The sequence below is a fragment of the Molossus molossus genome, unplaced genomic scaffold (genome assembly GCF_014108415.1).
Source record: "Molossus molossus isolate mMolMol1 unplaced genomic scaffold, mMolMol1.p scaffold_m16_p_7, whole genome shotgun sequence".
NCBI lineage: Eukaryota > Metazoa > Chordata > Mammalia > Chiroptera > Molossidae > Molossus > Molossus molossus.
The window spans coordinates 15403555-15430504 of record NW_023425401.1 but is presented as its reverse complement, the minus strand read 5'-3'; the positions used below and the strand labels follow the sequence as shown (position 1 = coordinate 15430504).

Here is a 26950-nt window from a genome sequence, read left to right as displayed (position 1 = left end):
CTGAGCCACACTGGACAGGCAAAAATGGCCCTCCTTTGATGTCAGATTGAATTCTGATCAACAGGCAATATCGATACATATGTGAAAATTAGCCATAATTCCATTGTTTATATGCAAATTTCATTGTCCTCAAAATGTCTTTTATAGCTTGTTTTTTCCTTTTCTTTTAAGCCAATAACGTTTCATGAGTTGCTTTTGGTTGTCTCTTTGGTGTTTTGGGGGGTCCAGAGATGGGTGCAGGTGTAACTCTGCTGGGCCAAGCATTGTGTAGCACCACAGATGCATCGCCTGGATCCGACGGGACCTCGGGAAGGCTAACTGTTCCCTGGCATGGAAGACATGCCTGGGCTGGAGGAGATGACTCAGTCATTCCCAAGGGCCGTTAAATGGTATGAATATTCAGCACTTTCCTCTTTCATGTTAGGACAGACAGAAAATAATACTATTTCCATAGCACCCCGGGGTAAAGAGAAGGGGCTCCCCCTGCCTAGGATCCCCCAGTGCTGAGGAGTGGGGGGCCTCCATCTGTACACCTTGGAAACCTTGGGACCAAAGGTGTGGCAAACATGGTTTGTGCGCTTCTTTATGCCCCAGGGTATTCTGTTTCCACACCCATCCCTTTAGGGAACCTGGTGTGTTTCTTCCTCAGGAGAGCCCAGACCAAGCCTCACTCCATCCCGTTCAGCACCACGTGCACACCAACCTGGAGAAACAGACAGAGGTGGCCTTTCCGCGTGATTTATTCAGTCCACGAGCTACACGAGGGCGATAAACAAATTCATTGGAGTTTCAGGGGAGGCATAAAGGGGAGGAGTGGAAGGGTGGGATTTAAACAGAACATAATCTTATAAATGGTTAGATAGAAGATTTACAAATATCCATTGAAAAAATAGATCCCTCTGAGGGTGACAGATGGAGATCACGCATCGTCAGGAATACAACACATTAGCAACTTCTGCTCACTGGAGTCCCCAAAACTGAAGTCTGCAAAAATGGCTTGCATTTCAGACTGTCAGGATTTGCAGGTACTTATGTGATACATATTTTTCAATGCAGAAAAATAAAGAGTAACGCTGAGTAACAGATTAATGCAATGCAGAGGAAAACAGTGCGTGAAAATAGCTATCATCTGGTAGCAAAAATAGACTTATGCCAGTGTTAATATCAAAATTAAAGACATTCAAATAAAGTATACCAATACATTGGAACTATTACTCCCAAGATCAGAACAACTTCTTATTGCTCCTGCGCATAACTTGAAGGTCTGAGGAAATCCTGTGACAGCCGGAAGGCATATGTCATTTCAGAATGTGCAGGTGACCTATGACAAAGTTCAACAGCCAAACAAAAACTTTGTAGTTTATTATTTTTCTTTTACGGTGGACATTGCTAATAGTAGAACAAGACCGCTCATCACAAATCTGGAAAATACAGGTGAAGGACAGGGCTCCAAGCCCAAGCTCGTGACCTATGGGAGGTAATTAAAGAACGAGAGAGGCAGCAGCCTAAATGAAGAAAACAGTTGAAGCATCGGTGTGTGCATTTCTCTCCCGGAGAGTCCCTCAGGAGGGCATTCTGGGGGCTTGCTAACTGGACTGCTGTCCTGAGGTGACTCTTTAATTAGTACCAGAGCCAGCCTGGCTCCGGGGAGTGAACTAACCGCACTGAGGGTTCGTTAATTCGTTTGACCCCGGGAAATACCCTCCCCGGCTCTGGGGCCTGGGGCCGACAGCGGGCAGCTGGGGGCTGCACTGCAGGCTCCTCCCCAGCTGGGTCTGAGTGGCGCCCACCCGCTCAGGGGGTCAGTGGCAGCCGCAGACCAGTGACGTGCCAAGTGGTGGACCACGAAGCCCCACTTCCGAGAATATCTGTGCACTTCACCATGGAGTGGGGATGGAGCCATCAGGAATAAAATGCAGGTTATAGGACAAGTGTCTCAGATGGTACAGAGATTGGCATTATTTAATCAGGAGATTCAAAGTCCAGAAAACTAGATTTTTACCTCAATTCTGCCCAAACAATGCCATGTTTCTCTTTTATCTTCAAAACATGCAATGCCACCGAGCTACGGATGAGGTGGGAAAGTGCTTTTGAGAAGAGGGACTGAAGGGAAAAAAGAAGCCACTTCCCCTCAAGGCAGTTTTAAGATGACATCAGCTACACCCCAAGCTGTTCACCTGTCAGCAAAGCCCGTTAGAGATGTTGGTACTGACTAGTGGATTTAAAAATCTGCATGCAGTTCTGTATCATATTTTACCCCCCCACCCCACCTCAAATAAGATGACTACAAAGAGATTTGGTCCATTTATCCTTGTCATTCCAAAATAAAACATAATATCTATTGAAGTAACAGCATTGAGACCAAGAATTTCCAAACCCTGCAGGACACAGCTACATCTGTTCAGGGTGCACACTTTGCTTTTGTTTTTTTTAACCAGCTTCTGGAACAAGCCTCTTTAATAGTCAACATTACTAAAATCCTACATTTACCTTCACACCGTGAAAACCAGATTTGTTTTCCCCCTGAGTACCCTGAAGTCTACAGCCGGGTCCTTCCCATCTGGGAGCAGCATTTGGATCCACGCTTGAGAAGAACAGAACAAAGCACACACCAACGACTCTGACCGGGTCACTGCACTGCTCAGAGATGGAAATGCTGTCCACGCGCGCTCATCTCGACATCTCGATGAGATGGAAGGGATGGATGCAATTTAATGAGTCGTTTATTGTTTCTAAAATGCTAGCCCCTTGCAGATTGCTCTCCATTTTGAAAATGTAACACTGTCCAACTGGTTATTTGGTGTGACACTTAAAAAATCATGCGTTCTCTTTTCTGTGGTTTATTCTACTTTTTATTCATCATACGCGACATGCTTTGAAGTGACTTAAATCGCTAAAAAAAAAAATGTTTTCGGGAGAAGTCTTTCTTACTACGCCACTTTACTTCATACTCCATAGAATTATTATAGACATTAGCGTAAAAGGCTTTAAAATTAGGCTTTGGTTTTACTGTAATCTGGGCAGAAGTTGGAATTGCTTTGATCATACAATTGAACTCCTGCATGAATTCTATTCTTTGTCATTTGAAAGGACTCATTTACAGAGACAAAGTCTCCCCTTCCGGTAGTTATGATCTGCATTTTCAAGGCTGCTGCCAAACTCGCCACAGAGGGGCACGGCGGGGCGAGGAGCGAGGGCGCAGGGCCAAGCGGCGCGGCCCAGAGCATCCGTTCTGTGCGTTTGTAAGGCAGATGGCCCAACTCTTTACAGGAGATCAGGAACTCGGCGCTCATTAAGAGGTAGAAAATACCCAAACAGCATTTTAAAACAATCAATTATCCTGCTAACCTGTTACCAAGTCAGGCTGCGGTGTGGAATGTGCGGGACGTTGGACACTAACCCGGGCCACTCCACACTCCACAGAGATGTGGTCACACAGGGCAGGAAGCCAGGGGAGGAGGAAGCAGAAAATAGTTTCTTAACTCATCAAGGATTCAGCTCCCACTACGGAGAGATTTCCGACAGCCTCTCTGGGATTTCATTCTGACATTTAATTAGTGGGGATTTCTCGGGTTAACAACAACTTCTCTGAGTTACAGGATAATTCTGCATAGAAGGCATTAAAAGTCTAGGCAGGGATGAGCTCAAATGCTTCTTCAAGAAGCATCTTCTATAAAAACACACATTTCACTAAACGTATACCCTCCTCTCAACCACCAAAATGCAAATGCAAATATTCTTTGGACTCCAGCACCAGCAGGATTGCTCGGGAGGAGCAAGTCAAGAGCTGTCTGAGGCAGAGAGAGATTGAGTCACCAAATTCAACTTGGGCAGCTTCCCGGGGGTGAGTAAGCCCGGCCACTCTTCTTCCTTAGCGTCTGGGAGGCATGCATTGTTCTTTCTCCGACATCACTTCATAAGGCATAAATTTAATTTGAATTTTCCTAACCTTTGGAAAATTAGTGTTAAAGCTTCTTTTGCAACCCACACACTAACATTCAATCTTTCATTTTTATTAAATACTTTATATATATAAAAAAAGAAATATCAAGGTGTTCTACATTCATATAAACAATCATGATAACATTTGAAATTGTAAAGAACTCTACTGAAGAAAATATATACTTGAGTACTTACAAGACTAAGCTAAGCACAGTGATCATTCTAGATAATAGTTCCTAAGTATACAGACACAGGTGTGTGGCTTTGGAAAGCCCACGCAGGAGAAGTACTAGAACGGATCGCTCTTCTTCCCCTTTTCACCACAAGACAGGATGGTCCAGTTTGGAGAAACCAAGATCTTTCCTCATTTCCAAATAGGTGCCATTGCTCACCCAAGAATCGTCACTGGATTTCCTGTGGGAGATGGAAGGAAATCTTGAAGGCTCTTGAAATCCTGTCCTGTCAACCCCCCCCCCCCTTCCTCCCCCAGCCCCCGCTCTCCTTCTCACATGCAGGCCCCGCCCCTGACAGTCCTGCGCTGGAGCTGCGAGGACTCTGGATGCCAGGCAACCTTTTCCTTATTTCTGACTTCGACTTCTCCCACTGGGAGGCCATCAAACATGGTGCTTTTTCGAGATGACAGCCACCTGCTCATGCATGACTGTGTAAAAACTAAATTGACCAGGTTGTTCATATCAGGTGGTAAGTTAATGTTAAAAAAAAAAAAAGGAACAGGGAGCCATCACGGTCTGGAGAAAATTGCCTCTGTTCACTGGTTTTTGGCTCAATAATATATTACGTACATCAAAATTCAAAAGATGCAAAAGGGTGAATAGCTGAAGTTGTTTTCCTACTCCTATCTCCCAGTTCTCGCCAGAGGCAACAGTCTTATCAGCTTCATTCTTTCAGAGAAATGCCATGCATGCACGAACATGTGCACACACACACACACACACACACACACACACACTCCACCCCTCCCCTTTTTCACACAACGCTAGCCCTGTGTGGTATCCTATCCCTTTAGTTTTTGGCGTAACAATATATACTGGAGATCATTTTCCATTGTCACGATAAAGTCAGCAAACTACGGCCCAAAGCCCAGTTCCAGCCTCCTGCTGGTCTCTGTAGTGTGTTTGACTGGACACAGCCATGCCCACCCGTTCAAGTGCCGTCTGCAGCTGATCTCGTGATGCAGAGTGGGTTGAATCATCACTGCTGAGCCCTCGTGGCCTGCAAAGCCAACGATATTTACCATTTGCCCTTTACAGAAAAAGTCTGGTGACCCGGCAATGAGAGATTCCTCATTTTTTAAAAAGAGTTACATCATATTCCATCGTAGGGATGGACTGCAGTTTAACAGGCACCCTACTGGTGGGCATTTAGGAGGTTGTTTTCAATCTCTAGTGATGATAAACATGTTTATAATCATATAATAAACACATAACATGCCATCTTCTATGTACATGAGTAGTTACATTAAAAATTCCTGTAAGTTGAGCTGCTGAGTCAGAGTGTATATGTAATTTTGACGGGTATTGTCATCTGTTTTAGACGCAAAAGTAGAGAGTGTTTTCCACTCTCAGGAACCCAGACCCCAACACTTGCTTCCCTGTTCTGATGAAGGGACGTGTTTACAATGAGCCAGTCTGTGTATCGGATCATTTACTACGAAACAAAGAGGCTCCATTCTGCCCAAGCTCCAGTTTGCACTTGAAATCCCAGTGATGTCTTCACTGTTCCCCAGCGAGTGTGATGTCTTCACTGTTCCCCAAGGCCTACATTCCTGTCGTCCCCTCACCAGGATCACTGCTGCTGACGAACTCGTGCCCCTCCCCCCGCTTCTTATTTGTCACATCCAATACTCTGACAATTCCACAGACAATCAAGCGGAAAAGGCCACAGCCACGCGGCCACAGCTGTGCTCAGTCCTCTGCCATTGCAGACAGAATTCTCAGCTCGAGGACAACTGGACAACATGTTAGAGCCTGCATTTAGATGTTCATTTGCTTCCCATAGGGCTCCACAGACTTTGTCAAGTCATTTTGGATGCTTTCACCTTAGATCAAGTTGATGAATCTCCTTACCTCGTTCTTGGGCCAGTTTAGTTACTCGCAATGTTTAATGATTCTGAAAAATGCTGTGGTGAACATCTTTTTAAATTTTTTCTGTTTTTTTTTTTTTAATCCTCACTTGAGGACACTTTTTGCATACATAGAGTGAGAGGGAGAGAGGGACGAAGAGAGAGAGAAACATCGATGTAAGAAAGACACATCGACTAGCCACCACCCACAAAACCCCAACCGGGGCCGGGGACAAACTGCAACCGAGGTACATGCCCTTAGCAGGAACTGAACCCAGGACTCTCCGGACTGCAGGCTGACACTCTAACCGCTGAGCCAAACCGGCCAGGGCTGTAGTGAACATTTTTATAAATGCAGATTCTCCTTGTTTAAAAATGACACTAGATGATTTATGAAAAAAGAAAAAAAGAATTGACCTACTTAAGGGTATATCTATGTATCTATCCATTGCTCAGTCTATTAATCTACACATTTACCTATCCCTTGCCTTTCTTCAAAAACACAATGTAACATTTTATTTTAAAAATATTTATATGAAGCTATGGATATCTTGGGATGAAACTCTGGCCAGTTAATCTTTAATCGCTCACATCCTGAGTTTGTGAAAATGATCAGAAGAAGTCTGGCAAGATCCATATCAACTTTATAGGAAAAAACACTGTGTCTGGGGGATAAACATTACTTATTGCTATTTAGCTGTTTTGGAATATGTACTTTATTGCTTCTGTGATAGGTTAGTAACTAATTCCTCCTAAAAGTGTTTTGCTGCCCATTAAAAACAATGTCAACAACAACAACAACAACAAAATCCACCCAAACAGCAAAAAACCCTGGTTGCCCTGCAAGCACGACGCGGTGGGAGGGCAGGAGCCTGTGGCTTTCCACACCTGCCTGCTTCAATATATTTTTTTAATGTGTATTGATTTTAGAGAGATAGGAAGGGGGAGAGAGAGAGAGAGAGAGAAACATCCATCAGCTGCCACCTACACGCCCCCTACCAGAAATTGAGCCTACAACCTGGCACGTGCCTGGACCAGGAATTGAACTGGTGACCTATTGGTGCATGAGATGACGCTCAACCAACTGAGCCACTCCGGCCAGGCTTAATGTTGATTTAAGAAAAAAGAATAACAGTTTCCAAAATGGTGATGGAGTGAATGGAAGCTACACAGACCATCTCCCAGGACCAAACGGGAATTACAACTAAAATAAAGACAAATCATTGGGAAAAAGAAACAGAAAAGCAGCTTGTGAGGACCATATAACCAGGGACACTGACTTGACCCTGGTAGGATTGCGGAGGCACAAAAACGGGGCTGGGAGCCCATGGACAGCAGTGGTCTTAGCTGTGAGCAGCGCCCGGGGCAGTTAACCTCCCAAGCAGCTCCACAGCACAGAGGGCTGGGACAGAGCGCTAAAATAGCCACAGCCACTCACCTTGGGCTCTGGTAGAGGGAGGGCAGACTGGACTGCGGACACTCGGGATTTGGAGGGTGCTCAGAGCTTTTGCTGAGTAGCAGCCACGCAGGACAGTGGCCATCTTACTCCTTCCCAGGGCTCTGGGGAGAGGCGGTGGCCCCTCCCACTAAGATTGAACCCCACACAGGTGGGCCATTAAAATGCAAATTGAGACTCATTAACAACCAGCATCTGCCCCACCCTCGAGAAATCCCCTATTGCTGAGCACCTGAGGGAGTTTTCCATTCAATTGAGAACCCAAGGATCTTCAAGCAACTGCAACTAATAGCCACCAGGCAAAAAGCCAGAGGATAACTGAACCATTCCTGGGCTTGCAACTCTGCCCAGGAGAGTAAGATTTGACAGTGGTGTTTAATGTGGTTCCTCCTACGCTCATCCAAACCCAGTAGAGGGAGCCACAAACAGCAGAACACCAACACTCACAGGGAAAATTTGACAGGCTCCAAAACCCACTGAGATAGTCAAAATGGTGAAACAAAGAAACAAATCCCAAATGAAAGAACAAGAGACATCTACCGAAGATGAGATAAATAAAATGCAGTTAAGCAAGTTAACAGAGCTAGAATTCAGAGCCAGGATCTTGAGGAAGCTCAACAGCATGAGTAAGGACATCAACACCATGAGTAAAGACATAGAAACATTGAAAATCAACCAATTGGAAATGAAAAACCACCAAGAAGAAATGAAGAATGACATAGCAGAAATATGGAACACATTGGAAGGACTAAACAGCATAATAGAAGCAGCTGAGGACCAAATCAGTGAATTAGAAGACAGGGTAGAAAAAAAAAATCAACCAATCAGAAAACCAAAAGAAAAAAAACAATTAAAAAACAGGAAGACAGCTTAAGAGAACTGTGGGACAACTGGGAACGTAATAATATCCACATCATAGGAGTCCCCAAAGAAGAAAATGAGCAAGGGTTAGAGAATAGATTTGAAGAAATAGTGACAGAAAACTTTCCTAATTTGGTGAAGGAAGAAGGCATTCAAGTTCAAGAAGCACAGAGAGTCCCAAACAAGAAGAACCCAAACAGGCCCACACCAAGACACATAGTAATTGAAATGCCAAAAATTGAAGACAAAGAGAGAATCCTAAAGGCAGCAAAAGATAAGCAACAGGTTACCTACGAAGGAATCCCCATAAGGCTATTAGTTGACTTCTCAACAGAAACACCACAGGCCAGAAGAGAATGGCATGAAGTAATCAAGGTCATGAAAAACAAGGATCTGAATCCAAGACTACTCTACCCAGCAAGGCTATCAGTCAAAATAGAAGGTCAAATAAAGAGCTTCCCAGAAAAAAAAAGAAAAAAAAAAGGCTAAGGAAATACATTAGCAACAAACCAGAACTGCAAGAAATGTTAAAAGGACTGCTGCAATTAGTAGAAGAAATAGAAAGAAAAATATAACCACATTTAACAAAAATGGCAATAAATAACTACATATCAATAATCACCTTAAATGTAAATGGATTGAATGCTCCAATAAAGAGACACATAGTAGGTGATTAGATAAGAAAGCATGACTCACATATATGTTGTTTACAAGAGACCCATCTCACAACAAAAGACTCACATAAGTTAAAAGTGAAGGGATGAAAACAAATCTTTCAAGCAAACAAAAAGGAAAAAAAAGCTGGGGTAGCAATACTCATATCTGATAAAATAGACTTCAAAATGAAGGCCATAACTAGAGACAAAGAAGGCCACTACATAATATTGAAAGGATCTATCCAACAGGAAGATATAACCTTGGTAAACATATATGCACCCAATATAGGAGCACCAAAATATATTAAAAATCTTCTGGAGGACTTCAAAGGAGAAATAGACAGCAATATAATCATAGCGGGGGACTTCAACACCCCACTGACATCACTGGATAGATCCTCTAGACAAAAAATTAGCAAGGAAACACAGACTCTAAATGAAGCACTAGACTAAATGGATTTAATAGATACCTACAGAGAATTACCCCCCACCCCAAACTACAGAATTCACATTCTTCTCAAGTGCACATAGGACATTCTCAAAGATACACCACATGTTAGGACACAAACGAAGTCTCTACAAGTTCAAGAAGACTGAAATCATATCAAGCATTTTCTCAGATCACAATGGCATGCAACTGGAAATCAACTGCAACAAGAACATGCAAAGGCATTTGAACACATGGAGGCTAAATAACATGTTATTAAACAATGAATGGGTTACCAAAAAGATCAAGGAAAAAATTAAAAAGTTCCTGGAAACCAATGAAAATGAACACACAACAATATAAAATCTATGGGATGCAACAAAAGCAGTTCTGAGAGGGAACTTCATAGCACTACAGACCTACCTCAAGAAACAAGAAAAATCTCTAATAGACTATCTGACCTCACAACTTAAAGAACTAGAAAGCAAAAAACAAAAAAAGAAGAAGAAAACCCCAGAGCAAGTAGAAGAAAGAACATAGCAAAGATCAGAGCAGAAATAAATGACATGGAGACCAAAAAAACAAAACAACAACAACAACAACAACAAAAAACAATTTAAAGGATCAATGAAACAAAGAGCTGATTTTTCGAAAAGATAAACAAGATTGATGAACCCTTAGCTAGACTCACCAAGAAACAAAGAGAGAGAACCCAAATACACAAAATCAGAAATGAAAGAGGAGAAGTAACAACTGACACCACAGAAATACAAAGGATCCTTAACAAATACAATGAATAATTATATGGCAACAAATTCGACAGTCTAAGCGAAATGGACAAATTTCTAGAAACACATAGTCTCCCAAAACTGGACTGGGAAGAGATAGAAAACTTGAACAGACCAATAACAACTAAGGAAATTGAAGAGGTAATCAAGACTCTCCCAGCAAACGAAAGCCCAGGCCCAGTTGGCTTCACAGGGGAGTTTTACCGAACATTCAAAGAAGAACTAACACATATTCTCTTCAAAATTTTTCAAAAAATTCAAGAAGAAGGAAGACTACTAAACTCGTTTTATGAGGCCAGCTTAATTCTAATTCCAAAACCAGATAAAGACACTACAAAGAAAGAAAACTACAGGCCAATATCCCTGATGAACATAGACACCAAAATCCTGAACAAAACACTAGCAAATCAGATCCAGCAATACATCAAAAACATTATTCACCATGACCAAGTGGGATTCATCCCAGGGATGCAAGGCTGGTACAATATTCACAAATTAATAAATGTGATATACCACATAAACAAAATGGAGAATAAAAACCACATGATCATAGCAATAGATGCTGAAAAAGCATTCGACAAAATCCAGCATCCATTTCTGATAAAAACTCTCAGCAATGTGGGAATAGAGAAATTGTATCTCGATATAATAAAGGCCATATATGAAAGACCTACAGCCAACATCATACTCAATGGGTAAAAACTAAAAGCATTTCCTTTAAGAACAGGAACAAGACAGGGATATCCACTTTTGCCACTCTTATTTAACATAGTACTGGAAGTCTTAGCCACAGCAATCAGACATGAAAAACTAAAATAAAAGGGATCCAAATTGGAAAGGAGGAAGTGAAACTGTCATCATTCGTAGATGATATAATATTATACATAGAAAACCCTAAAGACTCCATCAAAAATCTACTAGAGTTAATAAATAAATTTTGCAAAGTAGCAGGATACAAAATTAATGTCAAGAAATCGATGGCATTCTTATACACCAATGATGAACTCCCAGAAAGAGAAACTAAAAAACAATTCCATTTACCATTGTGGCAAAAAAGTTAAGATAGCTAGGAATAAACTTAACCAAAGAAGTAAAGGACCTATTTGCAGAAAACTACAGGACATTGAAAAAAGAAATAGAGGAAGATATAAAAAAGTGGAAGCATATACCTTGTTTACGGATTAGAAGAATTAACATCATTAAAATGTCCATATTACCCAACGCAATCTATAGATTTAATACAATCTCCATCAAAATACCAACAACATATTTCACAGAACTAGAACAAATACTCCAAAAGTTTATATAGAACCAAAAAAGACCCCGAATAGCCACAGCAATCTTGAAAAAGAAGAACAAAGTAGGAGGGATCACAATACCAGATATCAGGTAATACTACAAAGCCACTGTAATCAAAACATCCTGGTACTGGCACAAGAACAGGCATATAGATCAATGGAACAGAACAGAGAACCCAGACATTGACCTAAGACAATATGCTCAATTAATATTTGACAAAGGTGGCAAGAACATACAGTGGAGTCAAGAGAGCATCTTTAATAAATTGTGTTGGGAAAATTAGACAGCTCCATGCAAATATAATGAAGCTAGACCACCAACTTACACCCTACACAAGAATAAACTCAAAATGGATAAAAGAATTAAATGTGACCTGTGAATCCATAAAAATCCTAGAATAAAATGTAGGCAACAAAATTTTGGACATCATACGTAGCAGAATTTTCACTGATACATCACCTAAGGCAACAGAAACAAAGAAAAAAATGAACACATGGAACTACATCAAATTAAACATCTTCTGCACAGCAAAAGAAACAACCATCAAAATGGAAAGAGAACCCACTGTATGGGAGAGCATAATGGCCAATGATACATCAGATAAGGGGCTAATTTCCAAAATATATAGAGTACTCATACAGCTCAACAAAAGGAAAACAAAGAACCCAATTGAAAAATGGGCAGGGGAACTAAATAGACACATCTCCAAACAGGACATACAAATGGCCAAGAGACATATGAAGAAATGCTCAACATCACTAATCATCAGAGAGATGCAAATTAAAACAACTATGAGATATATCACCTCACACCTATCAGAATAGCTGCCATCAACAAATCATCAAACAACAAGTGTTGGCGAGGGTTGGAGAAAAGGGGACTCTAGTACACTGCTGGTGAGAATGTAGACTGGTGCAGCCCCTATGGAAAACACTATGGTGTTACCTCAAAAAATTAAAAATTAAAAATTGGTTTGGCTCAGCAGTTAGAGCGTCGGCCTGCGGTCCGGAGAGACCCGGGTTCAGTTTCCGCTAAGGGCATGTACCTCGGTTGCAGTTTGTCCCCAGCCCTGGTTGGTCGTGCGAGTGGCAGCCACTGGATGTGTCCCTTTCACGTCGATGTTTCTCTCTCTCTCTCTCTTCCTCTCTCTCCCTCCCACTCTATCTATACAAAAAATGGAAAAATGTCCTCGGGTGAGGATAAAAAAAAAAAATTAAAAATTGAATTGCCATTTGACCCAGTGATCCCACTTCTAGGAATATTTCCAAGAAGACTGAAACGCCAATCAGAAAGAATATATGTACCCCCATGTTCATAGCAGCACTATTTACAATAGCTAAGATCTGGAAACAGCCCAAGTGTACATCAGTAGACCAATGGATAAAAAGGCTGTGGTACATATACACAATGAAGTACTATGCAGCTGTAAGAAAGAAAGATCTCTTATCCTTTGAGACGACATGGAGAGACCTAGAAAGTATTAACCTAAGTGAAACAAGCCAAGCAGAAAAAGACAAATACCACATGATCTCACTTATATACAGAATATAATGAACATATCAGTCTGAGGAATATGGTAGACCCAGAGACATGGAAGTAGGGCACAGACTGACAACCCTCAGAAGAGGGGGTGGGGAGAGGGAAGAGATAAACCACAGAACTTATATGCATGCATGCATAACCGATGGACACGAACAACAAAGCTGGGGATGGGGTGAGGGGGATGGGGAGGAGGGTGTCAATGGGGAAAAGAAAAAGAAACATCTGTAACAAAAATAAATTAATAATAATAATAAAAAAGAATAAATAACAAATCCCCTAAAACCGTACAGAGCCCTGGCCTGGTAGAGCCAGACAGACCCCAGTCTAGGACATTCCCCAGGGTCCTTCCACAGATCCCTCTGTTCCCTGGTCTTGGTTTCTTCTCAGTTAAAATAAAAGAAGGAGTGAGGGTTGATGATTTCTGATGCCCCCTCTACTGCTTTACATCTGTTTTTAACAAGACCTTCTTGGCAAGTTGTTTTAAAATGAATAGTACATGTTTCAAATCCAAGCCGAAGTGTGTCGGAACTTCTGCAATTTAGACTACTTGGACTTTCCATTTTGGTAACCAGTGGGGTGATCACTAACGATCTCTGTTGCTGTGTAAAATATACCTAGGAGGTGACCAGGCTCAGACATGATCTAACAAGCCGGGCGGTCTGGCTGCTTCTCCCACAAGCACTTACTGAGCACGTCCTGTGCAGATGCACTGGGCTCCATGCTGAGAGGCAGCTGGGACAGAGCAAGGCAGCAAAGAAGACACTACTGCTGGGAAGGGCAGAGGACTCAGCAGCCCAGAGCCAAGTGTCATAGAAGGTTGGGCCCTCACGCAGAGGGAGGGGTCACCACTCTGAAGGTGGGAAAACATCCAGAATGCTCTTGTTTGGGGAGGGGACAGCCCTGTTCACTCTCTTCATACCAGAAGCACAGTGTCGCCAGTACCCATCAACCAACAATGCGCAGGCTCCCGGCACACACCTGAAAAACCGAGGCTGGTGTTCCATGTTATTTTCCTCTAAGACCCGCCGCCTGTCTCTCTGCATCTGTTCAATCCTCTGTTTTTGTATTTCAGCTTCTTCTATGTTCCCTTCTTCTAGAAACCTGAGGCGTCGAGGAAAAAAAATAAAAGAGCCTGAATTTCTTAGAAATATAACAGTCATTACCACTGAAGTTGCATGTGTCCAACCAGATAGTCCAAACCCTTTCTGAGACATATGACCCCTCTCCAATCCTTAGAACAGTATTTTGAGGTAGTTAGGAAGGATATTGTTTTTTACATTGGTGATCTACACACGGTTCAAAAATTATATCTAAGAAAAGTAATTTGGAAGAAAGTCTCCAAATTTCTACCTGTTTCCTGCCCACCCTGTCCACCTCCACTCCACCCCAGGTACTCACTGTTATGAGTTCCTAGTGCATTCTCCTAGAGATTCTTAACATGTATAAAGCAAACATGAATATTTTTCTAACCTCACCCTCCCTTTTGAAAGTATAAATGGTAGCATGCTACAATGCTGTCTATGCCGTGGTGTCTTGCTTTACTTTTTACTTAACAATACACGCATGTCTTGGAGATCTTTCTTGGTAGTGCACAGACATATTCATTTTTTAATAGCGGTATAATATTGAATTGTGTGGATATACTTAAATTTATTTAAACAATTTCCTACTGATAAATCCTTGGAATGTTCTCAATTTTTTATTATTACAATTAATGCTGTGATAGAATGACCATGTATATCTGTCATTTTGCATGTGGGTTAGTGTACCTGTAATGAGAAATTTCTAGAAGTGAAATTGTTGGGTTAAAGGATAAATTGCTGGGTTAAAGGGTAAGTATACACACACACACACACACGGATTACATAATTTATATTGCCACCAGCAATGTTACGAGATTGCCTTTTCCCAACAGCCTCAGAGTACAGCACACTTTTCCGTCTTTGCCTTCTGATAGGTTAAGAAATGGTAGGTATGTCAATGTGGTTTTAAAAACGTGCATTTCTTTGAGTGAGATGGAGATCGTTACACATTTAAGGGACATCTGATCTGCACTTCTTATTTTGGGACCTATTCATTTTCTTATGTCCATTTTTTTAATGCGTTGATCTTAATTTCTAGAACAAATTCATATTTCTAGAACCAATTCATGAAATGAGTTGCAAACAGAGATTTATCTTTTGACTGCGGGTATGTATTTTATTTACTTTGCCATGAAGACGAGTATTATTGTGTTGGTTTGTTTCTTTTTTTTTTAATAAAGTTAAATTTCACCCTTTTTTTTCCTTCTGGGTTTTGGGTCTTGATGAGAAAGGCCTTAGCGGAGAGAGAATTCTTTCCATTTAACAGAGTAGGAAACAGGCTGAGAAAGATGAAAAGACTTACACATCCCACCTCTCTCAGGCTCCTCTGGGGCCTGAAATAAGGGCTTTTATCAAAACACGTTACATCTCTGGAGACAAAGATGGACAAAAAGTCCTTACCTTTGGTCTGGCCTAAATCGAGTGTCAGTAGGAGGTAATACAGTCTTCAACAACGGATCCATTTCATTCAATTCTAGTGCAAACTGGGTGAAGCCGTAATATTGTTCATAGCTTTTCGGCATGGGATCTACAAGGAAAAGAGAGCCTTCATCCCTCACTAGCATTTAAGTTATATTATATTTTAACTCCTTCACCTTTTTCACTCAGACCAGCTACAATTTTTCTCTCTCAGCTCTGAACTCTTCCATTTCTATTGAAATATTCTGGCCAATTGCCCTGGCTGGTTTGGCTCAGCGGTTAGAACGTCGGCCCGTGGACCAAAGAGTCGTGGGTTTGATTCTGGTCAAGGGCACGTACCTCTGTTGTGGTTTGTCCCTGGCCCTGGTCCACCTTGGAGGCAACCAGTCGTTTCTCTCACATCAATATTTCTCTCTCTCTCCCTCTCTTCCTTTCTCTCCCTCCCACTTTATCTGAACAAAAATGGAAAAATATCCTCGGGTGAGATTAAAAATAACTAACTAACTAAATAAAATATTCTGGTTAACAAAGAGGGGCTGAATATTTCCCTATAAATTTTTTTCTCTATTAAGTTTTTCTTCTACCTATTGAAAGGGTTAATAATGTTTTAACAGAATTAAACTCCATTCTGACCAGTTATTCCTGCACATAAACACCCGAGCAGTTTTCTAAAAAACCTGGGACTGACACCCAGAGGAACCATAAGGATAAGGGGTAATGATGGCCTTGGGAAACTTGAAAGGACCATAAAAAAGAAGGAGATTAAGGATGGCCCAGACCTCTGCTGGAGCAGGCTCCTTACCTCTGAGACAGCTTGTATCAGCCCCAGCACCAATTATGTGGTGCCAAGAGAATGTGGGTTTTTTTTAATGTAGTTTTTTTTTTTTTTCAGTTTCTGTAGTTTGGGCCTATATAAACCAGAGAACAAAGAGATTTCGAGGCTGGACTCTTTTAAGGAGTCAGCCCGCCTGCACCCAGGCACATGCAATAAGGCCATTTGGCTCTACACTGGCCTTGCGTTGTGGGTGTGATCTCCACCGGCTCAGACCTTTTACCTATAAGGATAAGGCCTCCTCTGTATGGTCACATAGCAAATTTATAAAACACAGAATTGCCTATACTGTTTAAGCTATAAAAATAATGTTACTAAAATAAACATGCTAAAAAGGACTCTAGGTCCATTTTTTCTGACTAACAAGACTGTCACCCTAGAGAATCTATTGTGTATTTAATCCTCACCCAAGGACATGCTGAGAGAGAGAGGTGAGACACACATCAATTGATTGCCTTGTGTACATGCACGACCGAGGATTGAACCTGAAACCTAGGTGTGTGCCCCGACCGGGAATCAAACCGGCAACCCTTCGGTGCACAGGATGACACTCAACCAACTGAGCTACTCCAGCCGGGCTAGAGAATTCATTTTTCATTTGAGAGACGTCAAATTCTCCTAAAACTCTGTCTACTGGCTAAAATAGCATTGAAACCCTAGCAAGTGGTCAATAAATGTTATTCTTTCTTCCATACCTGCCCTTCTTTTCACCAACTCTCGCCCCTCCCAAATCTTACATATTTTAATTTAAAACCATCTGGCCTGGCCGGTGTGGCTCAGTGGATTGAGCATCCCATGGACTGAGAGGTCCTGGTTCGATTCCCAGTCAGGGCACATGCCTGGGCTGCGGGCTCCATCCCCAGGAGGGGGGCGTGCAGGGGGCAGCCAACTGATGTTTCTCTCTCTCCCTTCTTCTCTCTCTAAAAAGTCAATAAAAATCAATTAAAACAAAACAAAACATCTCAGCAGGAGCCAGGCATACAGATGAATTACACTGGGACAGAGACGACGAGACAGAAAGGAGAAAGCTGATTACTGGCATTCTACAGGCTGGGACCATGGAGCCTCCAGCGGCTCCTGTGCTTTCCTTCACGAAGAGTGACTCAGAGGTCCCGGGCTGCCACTCCCATGACAGGCCCAGACATGGGCCCGGGGGGCAAGGCTGCCTCCTCCTTCCAAAGGGTGAGGCCCCTGCGGCAGCTTCCACATGCCAGGCGGCCACCACCCAGAGCCCTGGGGACCTTCGGGGCAAGGGAAAGCAGTGTGACCTGGGTGTTCTGCAGGAGTGAGGGGTCCCCCAGATTCGTCCGCACCACAAGGACTCTGACCGCTCCTGTTAGTCCACAGGGATGCTGAGCCCGTGAAGCAGCTGTGGAGGCTCTAGGGGCCCAGAGGGCTGGGCATTGAACCAAAAAGGATTATTCTGGACCCTTAAGATCTAATGACATCTTTCCTTGCTAACTGTGGGCTTGCTTGGGGCCTGTCACCCCTTCCTTCTTGCCCACGTCTCCCTTTCGGGATGTCTGGCCTATGTATCCCACCACTGTATTTTGGAAGCACATTTTGGTTTCATAAGCTCACAGCTGGACAAGGTGAACCACACCTCAAGTCTCACCCATACCTGATTTAGATGACATTGAGGTGAGACTTTGGACTTTGGAGTTGATGCTGAAATAACATAAGACTTTGAGTGGCTGTTGGAGTGGAACAGATTTTGCATGAATTTTGGAGGCCAGGGGCAGAACAGAATGTTACAGACTGAATGTATCCTCCCAAAGTTCATAGGTCGAAGCCCTCCCCCTCAGTGTGGCTGTATTTGGAGATGGGGCCTCGAAGGAAGTAATAAGGTTAAATGAGGTCAGAAGAGCGGGACCCCGATCTGGTGGCTGTCTGCAAGCCAGGGGGAGATCCCTCACCAGAACCCAAACTTGCCAGCACCTTGATCTCTGATTTCCCAGCTTCCCGAACTGTGAAAAAATAAATGCCTGTTGTTTAAAGCACCCAGTCTGTGGTATTTTTTAAAATATGTTTTTATTGATTTTTTAGAGAGAGATAGAAACATCGATGTGAGAGAGAAACATTGATCAGACACCTCCTGCACGCCCCCTACTGGGGATCAAGCTGGCCACCTGGGCATGTGCCCTGACCAGGAATTGAACCGGGACCTCAGTCCATGGGACTGTGCTCAACACACTGAGCCACACCGGCCGGGCTAGTTTGTGGTATTTTGTTATAGCAGCCCAAGCAGATTATGTCGGTGTAGTTCCCTAGTTTCAATTCCAGCTAAAAATATCCAAATGTACATATCGGGCAAATCCAATGTAGACTAATAAAACCACTTATAGCTTGAGTGTTAATTATTCACATGCACAAATACAAATGCTTTCCATGGACTTTTCTGCAGACTATCTTTTGAAGTTTCAGAAGTCCTTTTTGTCAAATTCTAGGTCTAATTCTCTGTGTATCCCAAGCATGAAAATCATATCAAAGCTTCCTAATGTGCCTTAAAAAATCTATCCCAGTCTCCATCCACCAGAGTGGAGAAGGTGGTTTTCCTTGGCGATGGGCCAGGGATGCTCATGACCAAGGAAGAGATATAAAGTTGGTGAATACCAGCCACCACAAGAACGACAGCTTACACAGTGTTCTTCGATCGAGGTTCTGCTCGATCCAGAGAGGATGGTAGCTCTGCTCTGTGACACATGCTGTAACACAGGAGAGCGAATGTTTCACTCGCAGAACCTCTAGTGTCCCCGGACCTCTGCAGCTAGGAAGGTGGCCACTGGTGCCGTCATTCCGACTGCGTGGCAACCGCGGTGGTGGAGGAGGTGGCAGCCACCCACGGTGCCCCCTCCACAGCCATCTCCCTTCCTTCCTGGCTGGTGAAAACTGCGCTGGTCAGGTGGCACTGTGTCCTCCCTGGGGGACGAACCGAAACCATCTGGCTCTCTCTTCTGCCTACCCAGTTGCCCAGGATAGGTGTGGGATGGGTTTGGACCTGCTTCTGGCTGATACATAAAGACACATTTGTTGGGGGACCCTAGCAAACACCTCATTCCTGAGAAAAGAGAGGCACAAGCAAAGAAAGCGCTTGGGTCCTCCCTTCTCCCTGCTTGCTGAGCTGTCACATGGGGTATGATACTGAATGGTGACATTTGCATCCACGAGGGAAACATCACTGTCATATTGGGAGTGACAGAAGGTGCCCTCACTGATCTGTGCTCTTGACACAGGTGAGCTGCCTCTCATCAACCCGGGGCCACCCACCCTCCCTTGTTACTAAGTATCAGCACATATCCTAATGGTTTAAGCCACTATTAGAATGGTTTTCTTGTTTTGTTTTGATCAGCCCCAAGCATCCTAATGGTGGTTTCTCAGAACAATGGTTTTATAATGTGACCATGACTGGGAAACATGTATCTATTCAAAAGATGAACTAAAGTTTTAAAATGTCCCGGGGACCGGTTATGAAAGTTTGGCTTCCCTAGAGCTCTCCACAGCTGCTTCTCGGGCTCAGCATCCCTGTGGACTAACAGGAGCGGTCAGAGTCCTTGTGGTGCGGATGAACCTGGGGGATCCCTCACTCCTGCAGAACACCCAGGTCACACTGCTTTCCCAGCAACGTTTCTCTTGTCCTGCTCTAGAATGACTTCCTGCACTTCAGATAGCCCTCTGTGCCCGGTACAGGCAGTGATGTGTGCTCACTGGAAGACGGAGTGACCAGGCATTAGCAATGGCTTCGTTCTGAGATTAAGAACCAAGGACCTCTCAGCCCCCAAGAGGTGATGTTGATAAACACGGGATGGGGCTGAGATATGATCAGGCGAACGAAAGCAGGACGAAAGCTCAAACACAGTTCAGCGCGGGCTGCAGACGCCGGGGAACACTGACGCCCACCCATCCGCAGCTCCTCTGGCCATGCCCCCACCCTTTGCCTGGGCTGACCCCCGATACTAACTCGCTCTCCAGACGCACGTGGAGGAGGACGCGCCACCGCAGTAGATGCTTTCGTGCCATTTCCCAAAGAGCCGGTGCACCGCTTTCCCGCTCTTGTCAAACACGGTGCCTTCGATCTCCCGGGCGTTAGTGCTCCAGTACTTTGCCTAGGATTCAGATGCGAATTGTCTGTTTAGTATTTTGGGGTTACCTTATCACAGATATTAAGAAGAAGGGGGAAAAAAGGAAAGAGAAAGAACCATAAGGTTAATTCTACATTGCATATAGTCTGCCAGTTCTGGATTCTTAGCTCTCTTGGTTTTTAAGTCACACTTTCAATTATTTAATAAAAATGATATTTTAATAAGAATAAAGCTAACACCTTATTTACAACAAAACAGCATTTGATACATTTGTGTGTGTAAGAGACTTTTCCCCCTACTTTTCTACGTGCAAAGCGAGAAGGAAAAGCTCAGTTCTTCCACATCAGCCAAACCGTGCGCGTGGCCCTACGCCCTCCTCTGGACAGCTGTTCCCTGGCTCTCACTGGGCTCTGACTGCTGCTATTTAAAAAAATGTAACTCATGTCATTTTTTCTCTAAAGGAACAAGACAGTCTACTTTTGTAAACCAATAAATGTGGCTGATGTGTAAACCAACAAATTTTCAGTTTTTACTATCATTTTCCCCCAATCTAGATCTTTTCCTCCAACCCACAGAACGTTACTTAACCCATGTTCACGTTCGGGTTGGTCCCGGTCTGAGGCCAGCTCAGCTCAGCATTGAGGGTTTTATACAGTACTACACCGTGCCCAGCAGAGGGAGCTCCAACTCCCTAGAGTTGATTTTTTTCAAATCTCCCAATTACCGGGCTGCCCTAAAAAAAATCTCTATGAAAAAAAGAGAAGGTATTACTCCATAAATAAATAATAATAAAAAAATCCTAGTACTATTTTCAGCCAAAACAGAATCCATATTTGGAAACCAATCAAGTTGAGTGTCGTTTTCAGGCCATAACCTGGTGGGTTGGCTTCCCCTTTCCAAGTCTGTGGTAAATAAGGGGGGAAGGGGGGAGTAGAGACCATCTCCAGCTGAATCAGAAAATTAAAAGTCAGTCATCACGTCATGTAAAAATGAGGGAAAAAAAAGATATAAATACTGTCCAGGCTCTTCAGTTTACTCCGAAGCAGGAGTCGGATTTTCTTCGTACAGATTTGGCCACCAAAGCCAACGCTGGCGATAGAGTGGGCGCCACAGAGGGAGGCCGACCTGTTCCACCGCGACGCCGGCACCTGCTCCCAACACCGCGGACCGAGCTCTAACTCTTCCCATCCTCACGGCTACAAAGATCTACTCTGCTCCTAAGTGGACAAGTGCTCACGTGGATGGCGGGCCTGGGAGCCGAGCACATTTCCTCGGGGAAAATGTGAGAACCAGGTGGCGCTCACCCGGAGCAGGGGTGCATAGATGCCTGCTCTCGGCTGCTGCTTTTGCAGAGAGCTTAGACGAAGCTTTCAAGGTAGGGTCACTTTTATTTTACGCCAAATCACTACTCGCATTATGTACGACTTACAGGGTATAAGACCCCATCCACCTCCCCATAATGTCCCCCACCAGGTGGTGCAGAGAGGCACCCCATGCAATTCCACAATTAGGACCTAATATCATGGCTTAGGATTTTGATCTAAAGTCAAAGTAAATATTTTTAGAGGTGGTAACTCTTGAAGGCCATTTGAAATACTTGAGATTTTTAACAGCAAGAGAGGACCAAAGGAGGAAGAAAGGTGGGAGGAAGGCCCGGATTAAGGCTGGCGGAAGCGTGAGCAGACCTCAGGCCAGTCTGTTCGTTTATCCTGTGGGTGACCTCTGCTGGGTGCCAGGCACCATCCCAGGCATCAGGCTACAGCCACGAGGACGACACAGCTTTTGCTTTTCTGGGCCCAGGAATGGTGAGGAAGGCGCACAGAACAGAAAACAAGTGAACCAACGGGGAGCAAGCTAGCGACAGACGGCAATAAAAACTGAAGAAAGTGGGATCTGAGAGAGAGTGACTAATAAGGCAGGACAGGCGCTGGAAGGGCCTGGGGACAGGGGCAAAGCAGAGAAGATGAGGAGAGAGAAGGAAGCCCGTGTGGTCAGAGTGCAGTGAGGAAGGACAAGGGGCCAGTAGGAGCTGAGGCTGGAGAGGAATGAGGGGGTGCGTGCCTGGGTGTGTGTGTGTGTGTGTGTGTGTGCGTGTGCGTGTGTGCGCGCACATGCACATGTATGTGAACTTGAAGGGTGGGGACTGCAGACTGTGCAGGGTTTGTGGGTCAGTGAAAGGATACAAGCTTTTCCCGTGAAAAAGATGGAAGCTGTCAAAGGATTTGGTCAAATATGATACAACTCACTTTTTTTTTTTTTATCCTCATCCGAGGATATTTTTCCATTTTTTGTACAGATAGAGTGGGAGGGAGAGAGAGGAAGGGAGAGAGAGAGGGAAACATCGACATGAAAGGAACACATCGAGTGGCTGCCACCCGCACGACCAACCAGGGCCGGGGACAAACTGCAACCGAAGTACGTGCCCTTAGCGGGAACCGAACCCAGGTCTCTCCGGACCGCAGGCCGACGCTCTAACCGCTGAGCGAAACTGGCCAGGGCGATACAACTCACTTTTTAAAAAAATCGTGATAAAACATACATAACAAAATGTACCATTTTAATCATTTATAAATATACAATTCAGTGGCATTAAGTATGTTCATAATGTTGTACAACCACTGCCTATATCTTTCCAGAAATGTGTCATCCTCCCAAACTGAAACTGTGCCTATTAAACAATAACTCCCCATCCCTCGCCCAGCCCCCGACCCCCACCGTTCTGCTTTCTGTCTCTATGGCTTTGCTCTGGTACCAATGTGAACGAATTGGCTGGTACCTGTCCTTCTGTGTCTGACTTGTTTCACTCAGCATGTCTTCAAGGTCCATCCGTATTGTAGTGTGATGACATATGTTTCAAGAGGTCCCTCTGGCCGCTGCAGTGAGCACAGGCCAGAGGGGAGTATGCGGGGGGAGGCCGGGAGGAGCCATGGCCCTGCCCAGGTGAGAGAGGTGGGGCTGGGACCGGGGAACCCCTGGCATTGCTGGTCTCCTGGCACACACGCGAAGGTGACCCCGAGGCACCCTGCGCTCTCAGGCCCAGGTCTACAAGGCCTTTCCAGGGCCCCAGCTCACCTTTATGAAATTCACTTTGCAGTGGCAGGAGTCGTCGTTCAGGTTCTTGATGACAATCTCTCCATAGTGCTCAATCCATCTCTGCCCACTTAAGATGTTATGGATGCAAGAGGTGACTTTGTTCCACTCAAAATGATCCCCAAGACTAAAGGAGGGAAGGGTGAGAAGATCAATTCCCAGAAGAGCCAGCAGCAAATACAAACAAGCACTGCTGTTCGAAAATAGGTCACGCGGTGAGCTCTCACTCCTGCACCTACGGAGCCACCCCTGACCGGGCGCCTGCCACGAAGGGGCTCTGGAAGTGGCCGGGCTTCTCTGCAGCGGGTGGTCTCCGGGAACAACCCACGCCCTCCTGTGACAGCAGGGAACTGAGAGCCAGAGGTGACCTGTCTCTAGTCCCCAAGCTAGGAAAGGGAAGTGGCAACAGGGAAAAATACGGGGTTGTCACAATGTGATCTCTCTTCCCACACATACATGTGCACACACACACATATATATATGTAGGTACACACACACACACACATATATATGTAAATCTTAAGATACATATATCGTAAATCTTTTACAGTGAGAAAGTATTCAGATACGAGTTACACAGATAAATAATAATCATGAGGATAAGTACTAAGACCAGCACTTATGTGGCACATACCATGTGCCAAGTACTAGTTTACACGGTTCATCTGCACAGCCGTCCTGTGAGGCAGGTGGTGTTCTACCCGGTTCATAGGAGCCAGAGCAGGAGATCAGAAAGGCTGAGTAACTTCCCCGGGATCTGCCATCAGTCAGCAGCAGAGCGAGAGCACATTGGTCCCGGCCGCCTGGTCCCAGAGGCCACCTTTTGTTTTATGAACAAGTATCAAGAATCCCTGAGAGATCAAGCCTTAACCTTCTCCAAAGCAATTCTGACAGTGAGGCAGGACAGCAATGTTAGAGAAAAACCACCATTCTTCATTTTGTTAGAAAGTAGAAAGGAGTATTAAAAAAATGTCTTTCCTGGGAATTTTGGTCTCCAGGAAGTATTTTCATTTGAGGGAAATAAAATGTGAGGTTGTCAAAATAAGGACCATTTGAACTTACTGTCAAACAGATTTAAAAAACAAAACAAAACACCAAGAAACAGACACTCAGTGCCGGGCGCCGCGGGCAGCCTGTTCCTAAAGCTGTCACCGCGGCCGAGTCCCCCAGCTGCCCACCCATAGCAGTACTTACGCTGGCAGCGTCACATGGGTTGTGCCAATGGGGACAATTTCCATGGATTTGCCCCAGAATTTGTTTTTCCATCTCACATCTGAAATGAAATAATACCAAGTGTTACACATTTAGGAGGAGAGCTAGGAAGATACAGTGATACCTCGGTTCTCGAACGCCTCGGTTTTCGACCAAATGGAGATTCGAGAAACTTTTGTCTCGGAATCCGAACAAATATTTGGAACTCGAACTTCCGAGATGAGCCGAGTTGAGCCGAATGGCGTTCATTCGGCCCAGCGCGCCTTGCTCGCGTCATCAGTGTGAGTGCAGAGAGAGTCACGCTTTGTGGAGTCCGCTTTCCTATTGGGTTTCATTGCTTCGGTTCTCGAACAATTCGGTTCTCGACCGTCCTCCTGGAACGAATTATGTTCGAGAACCGAGGTATCACTGTAAAAGGTTCTTGGGCTACAGAAATGATCAGTCACGACACAGAACAATCTCTTCACAATAAAACATGTCATCATACAGGATAACTTTTTATTCTCTGTAAGTACCGACTGAGTACCTGGAACAGAATCCGGGAAGCCAAACCGATAAGATGAAGTCCCTTCCTCGGGAGAGCTCACAGGCTACAACTGGGTAAGGAATGGCCCACATTCCGGGGGAAGGCATCGGAAGAGGCTTGTCTAAAGGGGCCACTTAAACTGGGCTCTGAAGAATACGCAGGAGTTCACTAGGCAGAGAAAAAGCAACTGAAGGCAGAAGACATAGCTTGTGCAGAGAGAGGGACCATGGTGTGGTTCTGTCCTCTCGGTCTCCAACTGTCCAGAGAGAAGAGTGGAAAGACAGATTGGGTACAAAAACAGTGGGCTCTGCAGCCTGGCTGAGTCTGGTTTGTGTGCCTCGGGGGAAACGAGGTGTTTGTCTGGACAGATGTGAGTAGGTACAGACTTTGCAAAGACAATTGGCAGCACATGGAGACTGGAATGGGAGCAGGAGAGGCGAGAAGCAGGTGACAAGGCTGCTGTAGGGGCTCAAGGGATAAAGGAGGAAGAAGTGAACCAAGAGAGTAGTGGTGGGGATGGAGTGGAAGGGAGCAACCCCAGAACCATTAAAGAAGCAGAACTAGACCAGGGGACAGTTTAGGTGCAGACTGTGAGTGACAGGAGAACGTGTGGATGATTTCGGACTTTTTAAATGTGCATGAATGATGGTGCCAAGAGGGGACAGAGGACAGGAAAAGAAAGGCAGGGACAGCTGATCCTTCTGGCTGCTGCACGACAATTCTGACCACAGGGGAGCAGAGGTGAAGGCAGGGAGGCCGGCAGGAGGCCACGGCCATGGTCCAGGAGAGAGGGGGCTGGGACTGGGATGCCCCCGGCCACATGTCACATGGTTCCATTTATATGCAATATCCAGAATAGGCCAGAGTCGGTTAGTGGTGTCTAAGGACAGAAGAGGCTCACTGAAATTGGAAGTTGGGGTGGGGAGGATATTTGCTAGATGGGTTTCTTTTTGGAGTAATGAAAATGTTATAAAATTTATTGTGGTGATTGATGGCTGAACAATTCCGTGAATGTGTAAAAATCACGGGCTATCTCAATAAAGTTGCTACCAAAAAACATAACTGGCTATTTAAAGCAAAACCAGTAGCACTGTACTGCAGGGTTTATAATATACATGAGTAAAATGCACAACCTCATTAGCACAAAGGTTGGAACAGGGAAAATGGAAGTATATTCTGTAAGTTTCCAATAATACCGGTGAAGTGGCATATTATTTGAAGGTAGATAAAGATAAATAATGTGAATCCTAAAGTAACAACTAAGATATGAAACAAAGAGGTATAGCTAATAAGCCAACTAAGGACATATAATGGAACCACAGAAAGTAGTCCCAAAGAAGGCAAGATTTTTTTAAAAAGGAAACAAAGAACAAACAGGAAACAAGAAGCCAGATTTAAACCCAACTACATTCATCACAATAGATATAAGTGGTCTAAACAACCTAATTAAAATGCAGAGAAATGTCAGACTGGATTTTAAAAAGCAAGATTCGGAGTCCCTGGCCTGTGGGAACGGGTGGGAATGTGCCAAATGGCCGACGAGGAAAAAGAAAGGAGCCTGAGGGCAAACTGTGGGTAACGGAGGGAGCGCACGGGGGCTGCTGGGACAAGACCTGCCAACACGTGACACGTGACAGTAACGAAGTGCTTCCGAGG

At 44.3% G+C, this 26950-nt stretch overlaps 1 protein-coding gene across 3 annotated transcripts in view; it reads right to left on the bottom strand.

The window, feature by feature from the left end:
* Positions 1-762: 762 nt before the first annotated feature.
* Positions 763-26950, bottom strand: part of OSBPL3 (oxysterol binding protein like 3) — a 196058-nt gene continuing 169870 nt past the window's right edge. For 2 of the 3 annotated variants that reach the window (XM_036246210.1, XM_036246211.1), the window contains 6 exons: positions 24751-24829; positions 23539-23683; positions 20346-20490; positions 15538-15664; positions 14033-14155; positions 763-4356 (listed from right to left, as the gene is read on the bottom strand). In XM_036246210.1, coding sequence (XP_036102103.1) covers positions 4260-4356; positions 14033-14155; positions 15538-15664; positions 20346-20490; positions 23539-23683; positions 24751-24829 — 716 coding nt within the window. In that variant the 3' untranslated portion in view covers positions 763-4259. The remainder of the gene's footprint in view (positions 4357-14032; positions 14156-15537; positions 15665-20345; positions 20491-23538; positions 23684-24750; positions 24830-26950) is intronic. The other variant, XM_036246209.1, reaches the window with a different exon arrangement.